Source organism: Pygocentrus nattereri, chromosome 9 (genome assembly GCF_015220715.1).
Source record: "Pygocentrus nattereri isolate fPygNat1 chromosome 9, fPygNat1.pri, whole genome shotgun sequence".
Taxonomy (NCBI): Eukaryota; Metazoa; Chordata; class Actinopteri; order Characiformes; family Serrasalmidae; genus Pygocentrus; species Pygocentrus nattereri.
Window position 1 is genome coordinate 14,066,463 of NC_051219.1, and position 12,716 is coordinate 14,079,178.

The 12,716-nt window shown below is 40.4% G+C and overlaps 1 protein-coding gene across 1 annotated transcript in view; it reads right to left on the reverse strand.

Annotated features, from left to right (window-relative positions):
* The window catches only part of vwa5b1 (von Willebrand factor A domain containing 5B1), a 95,197-nt gene that overhangs the window by 47,563 nt on the left and 34,918 nt on the right, over nt 1-12,716 (reverse strand). The window contains exons 7-9 of the mRNA XM_017707854.2: nt 12,352-12,476; nt 6,777-6,953; nt 1,387-1,497 (exon numbers count right to left, since the gene is read on the reverse strand). Coding sequence (XP_017563343.2) covers nt 1,387-1,497; nt 6,777-6,953; nt 12,352-12,476 — 413 coding nt within the window. The remainder of the gene's footprint in view (nt 1-1,386; nt 1,498-6,776; nt 6,954-12,351; nt 12,477-12,716) is intronic.

The following is a 12,716-nucleotide window of genomic DNA, read 5'->3' on the forward strand; positions in this document are numbered from 1 at the left end:
TGTTTCCATTAATTGTTAGCTACATTAGCACTATAGCAGCAGCTGCAAAAAGAAAAAAAGCAGACTCAAGGCACCAACCATGTTTTGGCTGATCGATTACATTTGTAAGTTATATTGTTGTCCAAACTATGAGAAATATGCTCAGAAATACAGGTCAATAACGAACCAGTGAAGCCTGTCTTTATAGCTTGATTTGAAAGTACTGAAAGGTAATTGACCTTCAACATAATGTGAGCGTGAATTTGTAAAGCCTCTCTGTGCTGTTCTCTAGCACTGATGAAAACACTTCTGCTAATGAAAGCAGACATATTCTTATTCTGCTTGAGTGTATGAGTCACTTCAGAAAAGGTATCGGTCAAATTACAGGTTTCAGCAGGAAACGTTATTCAAAACCATATTACAGGGACTTAAGCAAGCAATTATACAGCTTTTACAAGTTCTCTGAAGAAGTTTTGATGTTACATTCAATCAGGAATTTAGCCCTGACCAATCGGCAGTAAAGAGACGTTTCATTCAACATGCCAGTATTGTTAATAATCAATCAAAGGGAGCGAAGAGCAGCTAGCTTGAACTAATTTGTATAATGCTGCATGGGCCTTCCTTTTTATTAAAATTTTTAATGGAGGTTTTCCATTTTTGTCCTTATCTCATTTCTATCCTTACAATATCCTACAAAGACCTAGAAAATAATAAGCATAAAATGGTACAGAAACCAAACATGCAGTGAAAAAGTCAGAAACCATTCTTTCATTGATTTAATTTCCAGTCCAAATTGCCACTAAAAAGGTTTTCACTTTAGATGCCATGAAAGAAGCAGAAAACACATATTTGGTAGAAAATGACACAGAAGCCTCAACAACGACATAAACTTTTTCAGTCTTTGAAGTTGGTAGCATTTTCTGCTTAAGAAAGGAATTTCTAAGGCAAGGAAGGTGCGTTTGGGCACTTGATTGGGTAAATGATAGATTTATAATTTAAATCTTTTTATACATTTACATATAGTTGTATGAAACGTTTGGGTCAAATGTGAAAGTGAAAAAGTGAAAATAAGTTACACATCCTCTACAGAGAACAAAAGTAAGACAAAATGTGGCCTGTACAAAAGTTATATTTTCTATTATGTATTTCTTTATTTCCAATAAATATCAGCAAATAAATAGAAATTGTGCACTACAAATTATATAAAATTGCCATATTTAACTTCCTGTTAGATGATGTACTCACCAAATGTCTGCATACAACTATACGCCTTTCAATGAAAGAAAAAATTGTAACTATGTCCCCTCATCAGAAGTTACTGCGAAACACAATTAGAGTGACAAACTGAGACCAGGACAGGTTGGGGTGAATCGACTGCACTGTTGTGGCTCCTGGTGGGCGCTGTACCTCGTCATAGCTCTGGCTGGTTGCAAACAGCGTTTTGAACGTCGAGCCGAAGCCAATAATATTGAACAAGCAGGCAGGGAAGAGGCTTTTCAGAATCACCACCATGGCATCCTGGCAACACAGTAAAGAAATATGAGAGAATGAGGAAACAGCAGAGAGAAAAAGAAGTAAAAGCTGAATGGAGAGGGTACAAAAGGAGGCCAGAGGAGGACAGAGCAGAAGAGGACAGAGGAGGCCCTGAGAAAAGGTCAAGCCAGAGCGCCTCTTTATACTGTCATACAAAAGAAAATATATTCACCATTCATTTTATTAGAAACACCTACCATTTTCTTTCATGGACTGGCCACTTTATTAGACACACTTGTGTCCATCACACAGGTTTACAGACTGTAGCCCATCTGTTACTATGTACAAAAGTTTAATGTGTATGAAATTTGGTAATGATCTTCTATTTAGACCCTACATTTACTATACATAGAGGCCATTTTGACGATTATTTGTCTTCTAGCAGCTCCAAAAAGTCACACAGTGCTTGGACCCCAATGGTTGCAATTTGCGATGTAATTTATGGACAGTTGCTAAAGTGCCAAAGCAACAATCTATAGAAATCAATTTCAGACAAAAAACTAAGTGAAAGCTGATTGTTTTGATTGCAGACAATGGCAGTTCACACATATTAACCTTTTTTGCAAAGTGTTATTGAAGAAAGAAGCTAGAACATGCAAAATTGAAACCAACTTCACTGCTCACGCCCAAAACCCCATACGTATACAAGGCACATTATGGCTCCCTTCGTTCCACTGCAAAATGTGTTTTTTTTTATCAAGTTGAAAACTTTCAACTTTGGAAAGGCTCCACACGTCATGTGTCATTTTTCACAAGGTAACCAATCAAAAAAAGGGCAGATCAAATTGAACCAGAGAGTGAACACTGGGGATTAAGCTATTTTTGCTCACATTTAAGATTAAAAAAATATTCAGATCAAAGACAGATATTAATTCCCAGCCCTTTTCTGAAGGACATATTGTGCTATTGTGTATATTGCAGGGGTGCACAACTCCAGTCCTGAAGGGCCGGCATCCAGTACAGTTCGTTGATTTACATGCTCAAACATGCCTGATTAGACGTTAATTGTCAGGTTTAATGGGAGTGTTTGTGTAGGGAAACCTCCCAATTGTGCTGGACACTGGCCCTCCAGGACTGCAGTTGTGCCCACTGGTATATAGCAATATCTGGTATCTAATTGTGGACATACTACAACATATTCATTTGTCTTTTTGGCTTTCTATCCACAATAAGTGGGATCTACTCTCAGAATGAGTGATTATGGCTGCAGTGTTGGGTGGGGATATTTGAGGGGATTTTAAAATTTCTATATGTACATATACGTTCAATGGTTGTTTTTCTTTAGTTTGTGAAAACAAATGTTTTCTTCACAAAGGTAAATTGAGGAGAATAGATTCTGCCTTTAATTTTCTTAACAAAGTATTAACTTAATGCTTTCTTTATATTGTTTAGTGTGTAAATAGCAAATCACACACAATAAAACTTTTCCTGTGAAAGTAAATTTCTAAAAGTGAACCTGTCTCAGGCTTTTTCCACCTCCCTTTATCCCTGCCCTTCCAGAGGGATAAACCTGGATGTCTGACATTTCTTTGGGGATGAAGTTATCTCCAAGGTCAGGCATGTTTGAGAGGTTGGAAGGGGGAGGGGGGTGGTTGTTGGGTATCATTATCATTAGGCTGACCCATTCCTTTAAGGCAGGCTACCGTGGTGGCAGTGCAGGAGCATCCTCAATCAAACCCAGAGTGAGTCATCGCTGCCTCCTGCGTCACATGCCTGGCTTCAGCAAGCAGCACACACTCCGCAGCGTGTTTAACATTTGCTCCCACACACTCACACACCCAACACCGCATCAAAAGTCACTCATGCAGCCAGCGGTGTGCAGACATCTTCAGCATCCCATGTTTCAATAAGTAGTGTCTGGTGTCTACAGGATTTTATCGAGCTGATTGTGGCTCAGTATCTCAGTACAGCAAAGCAATATGTCAATACTATGCTTTTTGCATATGAACTATAATAAACCTGGATATAAAAGATGTAGCGTAAAATTAGTAGGGAAGCATCAATACTGATACTGGTATTGGGTATTGCCCCAATACCATGCTCATTTACTTGTACTCGTACCCATAAAAGTGCAGCAATATCCACATCAGATTCATCAGATCGCAATATTGCAGTGAACAAATTGGCAGTGAACGAGAGTCTGCTTTCACAGCAAAGTGTTGCTGATGCTGTGGCAGTCAAACACCAAGTCGTTGGCCACTTTAAAGATTTCACTAGGCATTTCACTGTGCAATTTTAGTCCGTTCCATTTCACCAAGTGGACACACATAGGCTAATAAAACAGAGGCAAAAAACTCTTGAGGTATTAGAGTTTAATCTGAATAGAATTGCAAAGTGTAAATGATAAAAAACACTGCCTGCTTTTAGTTTCTTTGCATAGTCTAGCACAAGTTAGCAAAGCTTCTGTAGCACAGTTTCTCAGTGTGTTTGCTCAGTACTCTGGTGCATGTTCTGGATAAATGTCCATAGGCAGGGCTGTCTGTAGGGGTTATGTTTCGTATGGCATGTTGATCCAACCAAGCATTTTCAAATAGTGTGAGTACATAAATCATAGGCTTTGTCCGTACAAGATGGACAATTCAAACATGCAGTGTGAGTCACCAAAAAACAATGGATGGAAGCATCCTAAAATCGCAGTGTATCCCTGACTTCAAAGGACATTCAACTACAGCTCAATCAACCAGACAAAAAGGCAGAAACAAGACGTAAAACTGAACAAGTGAGCTACATGGATGCGTTAGCATCAGATATCATTCCTGCTTTTAACTGTGCTATAGAGACTGTTGTTGAAAGAGACAGATGAGGATAAGGATCAAAACTATGAAATGTACTTTACTTACAGCTGTACACAAGTGCTTTTCTGAGGTGTAACATAACTTGTTACTTGTTCTTGTACACTGCAGCGCTACTTGATACGTAAGATAGCTAATGCGCTTCATTTAAAATCAGCTGTATTTTAGTAATTTGCTGTTACAACGTACATTGCACTTATTTATACTACTTAATTCTGAGTAACCCTGGGTTACTCATTATGGCATGAACATGTACTCAGACTTGGTCTGAAAAAAATGGTATTAACCCTTAATAATTATATCAATTTACTTGCTGCAATCTTTACAGCAATTTACAGTGCTTATTTTGTACTTTTGTCCATTTTCATAGATAATAGGTTGTCAGTCTATTTGAGATTAACAACATAACACTATTTAAGGTGCATGATGATTTAGGCATGCATTTTGTACAATGCTAGGTGTGCCTAAGGGTCTGTGTTACTTGCTGGGTACGTTAACCTCAAGACACCAAACATCACTCGTCTGTCTGACTACATTTGAAATTTACAGCATGAATTTTTTTTTGCCAGACTTTTCATTTAACTGGAGTTTATCCTCATAAATATGAAGACACATTTATTATTGTGTCTTTAACAAAGAACCAAGCATGCCTTCAAAGTCACTTTATTTCTACATGACAAACAAAAAGACTGTTGCATTTCCATTTCTCTTATATCAAGACTCTTTCATCTCCTACCTACTGCTTTTTTACCCACTTACATTTTAACACAACTCTTACATCTTCTTACATCACTTGTTAGAACACATTGGCATGTTGCATGTGCTCTCACCGGAATTCCTCATTAGTTTCAAAAGTATCTATAATCTACACTGTTTAAACATCCTATCAGTCTTATTAAAATGGTAAACAGTAAATGGTTCTGTTTTTTTTTTCAATTTGATTATGGTGGGAAAAGGTAGTTATTCCTAGAAATGTATATACCCTGCTAATAAAACCTGCATGGCTGGTTACCAGCAAAAACAGCATATGTTATATTTTGGATGCCGGTATGCTGGTCAAGTAGCAAGACCACACTGGATGACCGGTGGGGTTGCCAGGTCCAGCAAAAATCTCAAGCCTAAAGTGAGCTTAAAGCCCACTCACCAGAAGTTGAACTAGCTGTAAATTTGATTTATTCAATTGTGTACACACAATACTTTACAAAACTTTTTAAAAAATCAAAAACTCAAAAAAAGTAAACAAACCATTTGATTTTATGTGCCAGCGTGTTTGCTTAAGCATTTCAAGACCTCTCCTCAAGGAAGCCCATATTTACAGTTATCATCCTATACCTAGACTGAATTTCAAATGGATCCCTAATCCCTATGGGAGCCATATGTCTTAAAATAATAGCTCTCACACCCAAACAGTACATAATATGTCTAACAAAAAGCCAAACCATTCATATTTCATATAGTGCACTATGTAGAGTGTAGGGAGCTGCTTGTGATCTAGCCCTAGTTTATCTAATCAGCCCTTTATTAAATTAAATCAGTTGTGCTGCTGATGGACTTCGACTAATCCATGCAATGAGTGGAGTGCAGTAAAGTCAGGATCCAAATCTATGTTCTTCAAGCAGCATTATTCTAGCCTACATAGTCATAACTGGACTGGTAAAAAAAACTCTTACTGCAAAGATAAATTGCTTTGAATGATTCTCACAGTCTCTTAGTAAATCTGCTCTGCAGGTTTTACACAATGAAACTTTCATGCAACTTGCCTGCAACCTAATTTCCATGCATAATTTGACAGAAATTCAAAAACAACTGCACAGAAGTCACACTGTAGTCACACACTACACATTCATTCACTCCAGTAGTTACCCAAATAAAACAGCTTTTATTCATCTGCAGTGGGAAATCAATCAACACATGAATATTACACAGAATTTTTATTGTCTTTGCATGATTTCCCCAGCTGTCATTGTCATTGTTTAGGACAGCTGTATCAGAAAGCAGGAAGAGAGCCATCACAGCACTAGTATTAGTAAACACGCCCCACAAAGAAAACCGAGTATAAGTGAAAGGCTGACTACTGAAAGGAGAGAGACGAGTTTAAACAGCTCATACTGTTAGCCAGTTAGTTTTCCCAGCTGGTTACAGAAATGCTAGCTTCAAGAAACTCTTGTTTGTTTCTTGTTATCCCCAATTAACTGACAAAATAAAACTACTAACCTTACATTAGCAGGCAGTTAGAAGTATCTATTTTCCAAGTGTCTAAAATATGCATTATCTGCATTTTGATTGGCTGTTTCAAAAAATAAACCTACAAAGAGCATGTATATTGTAGGCGTTTCCAATAAAATGGCTAATGTATTTGGAAAATATTGAAATAAAATTTGGTACCACCCAATGCTACATTCTCAAGCCTTCATACTATACCAATCCCACAAACAACCGAGTCTGAAATGTACGGTATTCAGAAGTCCTCACCTTAACCCGGTTAATGTTCACTCCACTCATGCTCCCACTGCGGTCAATGAGGAAGATAAACTCTCCCTGTACTCTCCGCAGGTCAGATGTCATGGACTGCAGGTCCGGGCAGAAGTTCAGCATGACCACAGGGTTGTGGAGGATGTCCTTATGGAGTCTCTTATGGATGATATCCACCTACACAGGAAACATGATCAATAGATAGATTCAGAGATGACCCTTGCCTTCTATTAGCTGAAGCAGTGCTCATGCTATGTTACTGCTAGCATCTCTTAAATGCTAAAATGCCTTCTTAATTCAAAGCAGGTGTTTATGTTTCTCATTGTTTAACAATATAGTCCTAATATTTTGAGTGCAAAATTCACTTAAAAAGAACTTCTTCTTTCGGCTGCTCCCTTTAGGGGTCGCCACAGCGGATCATCTGCCTCCATCTTGCCTTATCCACTGCCTCCTCTACTTTTACACCAACCATCTCCATGTCCACCTTCACTACATCCATAAACCTTCTCTGAGGTCTACCTCTTCTCCTTCTACCCGGCAGCTCCATCTCCAACATTCTTTGCCCAATATATCCACTATTCCTCCTCAACACATGTCCACACCATCTCAACCTGGCCTCTCTGGCTTTATCTCCAAACTGCTCCACCTTCACTGTCCCTCTGATTTGCTCATTTCTAATCTTGTGCAATCTTGTCACTCCCAACGAAAATCTCAGCATCTTCATCTCCGCCACCTCCAGCTCAGCCTCCTGTATTTTAGACAGAGCCACAGTCTCCAAACCATACATCATAGCAGGACGCACTACTGTCTTGTAAACCTTGTAAACTCTTGCTGCTATCCTTCTGTCACACATCAGCCCTGACACCCGTCTCCACCCACTCCATCCTGCCTGCACCCTCTTCTTCACCTCTTGTCTACACTGTCCATTGCTCTGGATGGTTGACCCAAGATATTTGAAGTCATCCACCTTTACGACCTCTACTCCTTGCATCTTCACCTTTCCACCTGCCTCCCTCTCATTCATACACATGTATTCCGTCTTGTCTCTACTGACCTTCATTCCTCTCCTCTCCAGTGCAAACCTCCAAATCTCCAGATTCTCTTCCACCTGCTCTCTACTCTCACCACAGATTACAATGTCATCTGCAAACATCATGGTCCATGGAGCCTCCTGCCTGACCTCATCTGTCAACCTTTCCATCACAATTGCAAACAAGAAGGGGCTCAAAGCTGATCCCTGATGTAACCCTACCTTCACCTTGAAACCATTTGTCACTCCAACTGCACACCTCACCACTGTCTCACTATCCTCATACATGTCCTGCAGCACCCTAACATACTTTTCAGCTACACCTGACTTCCTCATACAGTACAACAGTTCCTCTCTTGGTACCCTATCATATGCCTTCTCTAGATCCACAAAGACACAATGTAGCTCCTTCTGACCTTCTCTGTACTTCTCTACCAACACTCTCAAAGCAAAAATTGCATCTGTGGTACTCTTTCTGGGCATGAAACCAAACTGCTGCTCACTGATCTGATCCTCTCACCTTAGCCTTGCTTCAACAACTCTTTCCCATACCTTCATGGTGTGGCTCATCAACTTTATACCTCTGTAGTTACTGCAGCTCTGCACATCACCCTTGTTCTTAAAAATGGGGACCAGTACACTACTTCTCCACTCATCAGGCATCCTCTCACTCTCCAGGATTTTGATAAACAACCTGGTTAAAAAGTCCACTGCCTTCTCTCCTAAACATCTCCATACCTCCACAGGTATGTAATCTGGACCAACAGCTGCCTTTCCATTCTTCATCCTTTTTAAAGCTGCCCTCACTTCCACCTTACCAATTCTCTGCACTTCCTGATCCACTATCTCTCCCCCCATTGTCCTCCTCTCTCTTGTTTTCCTCATTCATTAGTTCTTCAAAGTACTCCTTCCATCTACTCAACACTCTCTGTTCACTCACTAGTACATTTCCCTCTCTATCCTTTATCAGCCTAACCTGCTATACATCCTTTCCAGCTCTATCTCTCTGTTTAGCCAAATGATACAAGTCCTTTACTCCTTCTTTACTGTCCAGCCTCTCATACAGCTCATCATAGGCCTGAGTCTTTGCCTTTGCCACCATTCTTTTCGCTATGTGACTAGCCTCACAGTACTCCTGCCTACTTCCTTCATCTCTCTGGTTATCCCACTTTTTCTTAGCTGCCTTCTTCTGAATACTCTCCTGGACTTCCTCATTCCACCACCAACTTTCCTTGTCTTCTTTCCTCTGACCAGATGAAACACCCAACACATTCTTGCCAGTTTCTCTCACCACCTTAGCTGTAGTTTCCCAATCCTCAGGCATCTCCTCACTGCCCCCAAGGGCCTGTTGCAATTTTTCCCTGAACTGCCTGCAACCATCCTCCTCCTTCAGCTTCCACCATCTAATCTTTGGTTCTGTCTTCACTCTCTTCCTCTTGATTGTTTCTAATCTCATTCTACAGACAACCACCCTATGCTACCTTGCATTTCTGTCTTTCACACCATACATACCCAGCACCTCTTCATCCCCTCTGTTCCCTTCACCAACATGTCCATTGACGTCTGCACCAATCACCAATCTCTCCACTCTAGGGACACCATCTACCACTTCATCCATCTTACTCCAAAATTCCTCTTTCTCCTCTAACTGACAACCAACCTGTGGTGCATATGAACTGACCACATTCAAAATCACACCATCAACCTCCAACTTCAGGCTCATGATCCTGTCTCACACTCTCTTTACATCCAGAACACTTTTCACAAGCTGTTCCTTTAGGATTATCCCTACTCCATTTCTCTTCCTCTCTACACCATGATAGAACAGTTTGAATCCACCTCCAATGTTCCTGGCCTTGCTTCCTTTCCATCTGGTCTCCTGGACACACAGAATATCTACCTTCCTTCTCTCCATCATGTCTGCAAGCTCTCTGCCTTTACCAATCATTGTCCCTATGTTCAGAGTCCCTACTCTAACCTCCACACTCCTGCCTTTCCCTCTCTCTCGCTGCCTTCTAACCCGCCTTCCTCCTGTCCTCTTTGATGGTCTTCGACCTACAGTAGTCCAATTTCCACCAGCACCCTGCTGGTCAACAGCACCGGAGGCGGTCATTGATAACCCGGGCCTCGACCAATGCGGTATGGCAATCATATTTGTGATCCGCATGATAGTTTTGGCACAAGTCTTATGCCGGATGCCCTTCCTGACACAACCCTCACCATTTATCCGGGCTTGGGACCGGCACCAGAAGTACACAAAGTACACCCCTAAAGGCTGGTTTATTCACTTAAAAAGAACCAGCCTATTAAATAATTCAATTCCTCCGAGCACACAAAGTAGCAATTACCCTTTCATGAGATTACATTCTTTGTCATTAAATTACATTTACATGTTTATGTATTCCAATGCAGCTGAACCCGGCTTTATGAAATCCAGTTAAGTGAATGTGCACAGGCTTTTCTACACTGCATTATTAATGGATCTCATATTCCAGCAAATTAGCACTCAGTGTTATTCGCACACTCTGAAATTACAATGTTTTGTGGAAATCTCTTTTTTCAGTTTTCAAGCTTTAATTGTTGGTGCAAACATGTCAGATAAACACAAAAAAGGTGCTGAAGCCCTCTTCTACCACTCTGTAGGTAGAAACACCAAGACCACTCCACCGAAGACCTTGGGTGGTTTCCATAGAAACCCCTTTTCATTGCCCATCTTTTTTGCAGCTCAATGTTCTCGGCCTCCTGTTGAGGAATAACGGTCACTTGAGGATATAATTGCAACCTGCTTTTGTGCGAGTCTGGCAAGGAACATCTACTCATACTTCTCTATGAAATACATACTGTTTTTCAGACGAATTTGCAGAAAAGTGGGTCATAACTGGCAAACTTCATGAAAGTTTCTTTAATTCAGTCAGTTATAATATATTCTAACATTCATTTTCTTAACAAAGTAAGAAAAAGAAGGAAGTAAGTCTATATTCATAATATATACACACTATATGGCCAGAAGTATGTGGACACGTGACCATCAAACCTATATCAGCTTCACATCCCATTCTAAGACAATGGGCGTTAATATAGAGTTGGCCCCACCTTTGTGACTATAAAAGTCTCTGCTCTTCTAGGAAGGCATTCCACGAGCTTTTAGAGTGTGGGAATTTGTGCCCCTTCAGTCAAAAGAGCATTTCTAAGGTCAGTCACTGATGCTGGATGAGAAGGCCTGGCTCACAATCGATGTTCCAGTTAATCCCAAAGGTGTTCAGTGGGGTAAAGGTCAGGGTCTGTGCAGGCCACAGGAGTTTCTCCACACAAAATAACTCATGTCGTTATGGAACTCATTTTGTTCACAGGAGCACAGTAATGCTGAAACAGAAAAGGGCTTTCCCCAAACAGCTGCCCCAAAGTTGTCTTAAATGTCTTTGTATGTTGTGGAACTAATGGGCCAAACCTAAACTTGCAAAACAGCCCCAGCCCATTATCCCTCCTCCATCAAACTTTACTAATGGCAATTTGCATTCTGGTAGGTAGCATTCTCCTGGCATCCACCAAACCTAGATTAGTCCATCAGAGTGCCAGATAGTGAGGTGTGATTTATCACTCCAGAGAACTGCTCCAGAGTCCAGTGTTGGTGTTCTTTACACCACTCCAGCTGATGCTTGTTATTGCACACAATGATCTTAGGATTGTATGAAGCTGCAAAGTTCTTGTGACGTTGCTTCTAGAAGCAGTCTGGAACTCTCTAGTGAGTGGTGAAACAGAGGACAGGCAATTTTTACTCACTAGCACTGTGCGGTCCATGGCTGAGATGTTGTTCCTCCCAAATCTTCTATTTTACAATAATAGCACTTACAGTTGACTGGGGCAGAGCTAGCATGGCAGAATTTATTCAAAAGTAATGAAACTGAGTTTCCTCTAAATTCCTTGGCCAGTACAGAGATTATACTTAATTTTGTCTTCAAATTTCTTGCTGAAGGACATTCTCTTAAATTCTTTGTAAAATATATTTTATGTTTAAAATTCTTGCCAATTAAGCAGGTTTCCATTCCACTGTTCAATTTTTGAAGATGTGATTCACATTTCCGTAGCAAAGCAAACATACTTATACATCTGCCATAATTTCTACAATCTGCATTTCAAATGAAGCTGCAGAAAGTACGTTCTAACTGGCAAACATTAGGAAAGAAGAATGCTTTGCTTGGTCTCTTTTCCTTTCAGAGTAGTGCTCTATTGGTTCATTATTCAACTCTTCTTCTTGAATAATGAACTCATCAGATAGACTACTAATTATCACCCCATTATCAGCGTACTACATCAAATAATCATCAGCTCATTATAGACTAGGTCTGTTGCTTCTTCCTCTGTTATAAGTCATTTGTCAGCTTCACACATTCAGACTAGAGCTCTAAACCCTAAGGTCCTATCCTGACCACCTGTGTCTCCATAACTCATTACTGCAGTTGCTGGACATAATGAATAGTTTGTCTCTTTCACCCCTTCCTCATCCTTTGTCTCCTTCTCTCTGTCCCCATCCTCTCTCTCTCTTACTTTCTTTTCATTGCTGGAGTCCTTCTTGGTGGCCTTTATGTAGTCACTCCTCCCTTTCAGATGTTCGTCATACTCCTCCAGTGTCATGTCCCCGTCCTCAATAAGCACATGGGGCAGGTGCGGCTCTAGAGACAGCAAACAGGAAACTGGACTTCAAAGCAATGTCAGTATCTCTCATTAAACCACGTACTCAATGGATCAAAGTGATATATTAGCCAAAAATCTAATTTACCCAATCCTCTGGCCCAAATACAAAAGTCAAGACATGTTTGGTATCTGAAGCTTGCCTCTTTAGTTTTTCACGGGAGCTTCGAGGCTAATGTAGCTAACAAATAACTGAAGCTTATATCTATTGATTAGCACTG